This window comes from Hipposideros armiger, unplaced genomic scaffold, assembly GCF_001890085.2.
Source record: "Hipposideros armiger isolate ML-2016 unplaced genomic scaffold, ASM189008v1 scaffold_662, whole genome shotgun sequence".
Classification (NCBI taxonomy): Eukaryota; Metazoa; Chordata; class Mammalia; order Chiroptera; family Hipposideridae; genus Hipposideros; species Hipposideros armiger.
The window spans coordinates 1,105,367-1,109,570 of NW_017732012.1; the positions used below are offsets into that span (position 1 = coordinate 1,105,367).

General features: G+C 40.1%; 1 protein-coding gene across 1 annotated transcript in view; it reads right to left on the reverse strand.

The window, feature by feature from the left end:
* Window positions 1–2,636: 2,636 nt before the first annotated feature.
* LOC109372739 (pregnancy zone protein-like) overlaps window positions 2,637–4,204 on the reverse strand; it is a 6,895-nt gene continuing 5,327 nt past the window's right edge. Inside the window, exons 6-8 of the mRNA XM_019626164.1 lie at window positions 3,925–4,006; window positions 3,452–3,629; window positions 2,637–3,036 (exon numbers count right to left, since the gene is read on the reverse strand). Of these exons, the coding sequence (XP_019481709.1) occupies window positions 2,762–3,036; window positions 3,452–3,629; window positions 3,925–4,006 (535 nt within the window). The 3' untranslated portion in view covers window positions 2,637–2,761. The remainder of the gene's footprint in view (window positions 3,037–3,451; window positions 3,630–3,924; window positions 4,007–4,204) is intronic.

Consider the following 4,204-nt stretch of genomic DNA (forward strand, 5'->3'; position numbering starts at 1 on the left):
TCCTGAGATTGCAGAGCTTCCGCAGTAGCTGTGAAATTCATCTTTCCTGGGAAATAAGATTCTTAAGGAGTTAAACAGTGATTCCATATGGTATGTTGTTTTTTTGTTTTGTTTTTTGTTCTTTGATTTCCCCAATTTATGTAATGGTTTTCTTTCCATCAATCATTGTTAGAGGGTAAAGAGGAAAGCAAATCATTACAACATAAGAGGTAGGATTCATCAACAGCTTTACTACTCACCCAGTGACTTTAGGGTCACAGCCCAGGACAAAGTTTTCCGCCCATTTCCACAGACACAGTGAGACTCTTCACTCTTCTCTACTGGGACAGCCACGAAGGCAGGAGAGTCCTCCAGCTGCACACTGACCTGTCCCCCATACCGACCCACAAGTTTGAGAAAGAACACAGGGAGAGGATCAGTAATGGAGGAATGAAGTTTAAAGGGACAATGCATGCTAATTGAGAGGTTTTGAGAAGTTGTTCTAATGAGGAAAATTCTGTAAAATACTTTGCTGTTTAGATGTTTGCAATAAAGGAATTCAAAAACTGACAGGAATTAAGATAAATGCCCAGGATTTAGGCTTGTGCCAATGCAAGGAAGAGATATTTTCCTTAGAGTGAAAAAAATGAAGTAATCAGATGGAAATAATATAGGAATTCAGGAATACACAGATAATACCAAGTCCCAAATGAAGATAACATTACCACTTTGGACATGCCAGGTAGTTTTGCTGTTAGTATCTATTCCATTACAAAACTAAGTTACATCATATTCAATTATGCTTCACTAGGAGACTACCTAGGTAGGATGCCTAGGGAATGAATGGTGACTGTGTTCCTTCCTTCTACTTTTGCTCACTTCGAGAGAAGTACACTTACCCGAATGCAGTGGGACAAATAGTTGAACACAGTGGCTTTGAGTGTAAAGGCTTCTCCTCGCACCACAGAGTAGGGGAGAGTAAGTTCTAGAAAGAAGGGCTGGAAGACTTGAAGAGAGATGATGGGGGAGAGGCCAAGCCCCGTTGTTCCAGACAAGCAGAGTGCGCTGGCCTTCCACTCTGTAATGGTGTCAGGGATTTTCATTGCCATCTCACTGCTACCTGATAAACTAGAAAGAAGGAAAAGAGGACGGGAGTGAATGAATTTTTTTTTGAGCATGGACCCTAGCTGACCCTAAGGCATGATAATTTAGTAACCTAGGGGGGTAAATGCTAAACTTGATATAAGGTTTGTCACTATTAATGGAGTCTCTGAAAGTTTTTCTTTTCTTTTTAGGGCAAGGGTAGCTTAATGCATTTTATTAGTTTAGGTGTCTTAGGACAAAATTAAAAAAACAAATTGCATTGTCTAACTATGATATAAATGAACTATGAACCTAAGTATTTATCAGAAAGGAGTGGAGAAGAACTGAAAGGATCAGGAACCAAGGATAACACCAGAGTCATAGAGAAGAATTCAAATTTCTTAAACTAAATTCCAGGCAACACACAACTTACTCGAGTGGCACCAAGTCCCAGATCCAGGTCTCGGGGAAAAACTTCCGGACTGTCTCTTTTACTTCCTCGGCTAGAAAGTGTTCTCTTATCATCATTGGCTCATAAGCTAGACCAACACGTGCTGCAGGTGAGCCTTGTGAACCTGCTACGGAAAGACAACATGAAGGGTCCAATGTAAACCTCACTTTTCTTATTAATTTCTTATAGTTGCCTTATCTGTCAAGTAGAATAAGGTCATTTGCTCAGGGAATGTTTATTACTTGAACAATTTAAGCTACCAACTTGTTACTTATGTATTTGCCCAATAGGAAGGCTAGTCCTTCCTACAGGCTGGAGGTACTAAATGTATTTTTCAAATAGTCTGGAGGTAAATGTATTTTTCCCTAGACATGGAAACAAATGTAGCTCTCCCTAAGCTGATTATTCAGCTGGTAGAGGAAAGAATATAGAGTAAATTAATACACCAGATATTGCTTTTACACTGACATGATGATCACGTGTTCTCTATTTGCGATGAGAATCAAACAAGAGCAATGGATAGTAGCTATAGCAAGAGAATTTCAGGAATGATTTTTTTATTTAACAGTGAATAAGATATGGGGACATGAATAATAGGATATAGTAAAGTATGTGTTATAGGCAGCAGAGACTCAATACAGGACAGAAAATGAACTTTAGATTGACCAGAAAAGACTTTACCAAAGTAGAACTTAGATGATCATTGAAGGATGAGAAACAGGAGAATAGAGAAGGCATTTCAAGGAAACAGCTGTGCAAGTATGCACACAGATATCAGAAGGGGTGTTCCAAGGGATAATGAAAAACTTCTCCCCCTGGAGTAGAATGTCTGTTTTGGGGGTATGTTTGACATAGTTGAGGAAATAGTGTAATTATATAATAAAACATCATGAAGATTAGGACAAATAAATTAGATCTGTTAAGGCCAGAGTTAGCTTGATTAAAAAGTGATACTCCAGGGCCGGCCAAGTGGCGCGCGATGGTTAAGAACTGGCTTGGGATGCCAGAGTGCCCCGGTTCGGATCCCACATATGAGGGCCAGTGACACTGTCCTCTACAGCTAAGATGCTGANTGATCTACTTTACATTGAGGTTCCACTAAGGAGAGAAAATATGAGACTGTACAAGGACAGAGCAATAATCCATATACAAAATAATGAGGCTGGAATCTTCCTGGTGATGAAGGAATGAAGAAAGTATGAATTAGACACACTATTCAGTTATTCAACTCCCGGAATATGGTTGTGTCTACGTATGTGTTAATATACTTATATTACTTCCTAGAGTCTCTCCACAGACCTGAGTGGAGGAGAAGCCCCCATTGGGGTTTTGTTGCTTGGTGATCCATTTCACAATACGTGAGGCTACAGACAGGTCTTCTGGAGATGGGGCAGGCTGGGCAGTAAGATAGGCAAGGAGTAAGTAAGATGTCATCTCCACTTCAGCAGAAGGAGCCCGAGGTTGATAATAGAATGCCTTCGCTTCTTGAAGTTTCCCGGGACGTTCCCAGTGAATTGAGTCCTCTTTGAAATGGAAAATGACAGGATCTTAAGTTTAGATAATTCATGAATGATCATTGTGATTAGAGCTCACCTAGTGAATTGATGTAAATGAAGTAAAAATATTAAGTAGTCACCAACCAAGCAAATCTGCCAAGATAGTAAATTGAGGTTCCAGCAAATCACATTGTGTCTTTGTGCCTATTACATACTTGTGTGATATTAGAAGTTGGGCTGCATAGGGCATATAAGGTGTGAGTTGATAAAATGATCCACATTACCTAGAATTTATGTTCCATGATAATTATTCTTATAATATAGTATAGTATGATGTGATATGATATAATATAATCATGATAGTCATGAGTTCCGAAAGTCCTGTCCCTTCTTCTGTTAACTGGTGATTTTTGGAAGTAAATGTTGCAGTAGCAGCTCTTACGTTCTTTCACAGCCTCTTTGTCCAGTGACTCAAGCAGCTGTCTTCGCTTGGCCTGGTTTCCTGCTAGGGCGAAGGCATAGGCCAATAATGCTTTGGTATAGACGAGACTTCCTTGGGCCTCTGAGGTGGATTCCCAAGCACTTTCCAGGCAGAACAGAGCACTGCGGACAACTGGGTGCTATAAATAAGATGAAATATCTTAAGATAGCAGAACCAGGCAAATGAACTATATCCTGCAGCCTAACTCCTGAGAAAAATCTCCAGTGTGCCTGTGCAACCTCACGGTTTGGACCAGAAAAATAATTTCCTCTGCAGTTTCCAAAAGGATGTAGTCTTTTATGTTCCAGTGAAATACACCGAAATTAAATCACACAAACTCCACAACTCATTTTCCTCAGAGACTCATAGTTCCATGATTTTTTTCCCCCCTTATATTTGTGAGAAGCAGGTACAGGGAATGTGCTAGTACATACAGTGACAGGCAGTGGCATCTCCAGCAGAGCAATGGTGATGTAGGCGGAGAGCGTCACCTCATCATCTACTCCACCCTGTAAGGATCAGAGGCAGAGATAGTCAAACACACCAATATTCATTCAGAAGAGTCAGCTAACTCTATCTGTATTTCCCCTTAGACATCTTCATTAGGAAGCATCTTTTCTGGAGCAATATTATTGATTTTCCTCCTTCTTCCTCCACCCGAAAATTCTCCAATCTGTCCCAAGTCCCTTTGCTTTACTTTTAGTAATATATTGA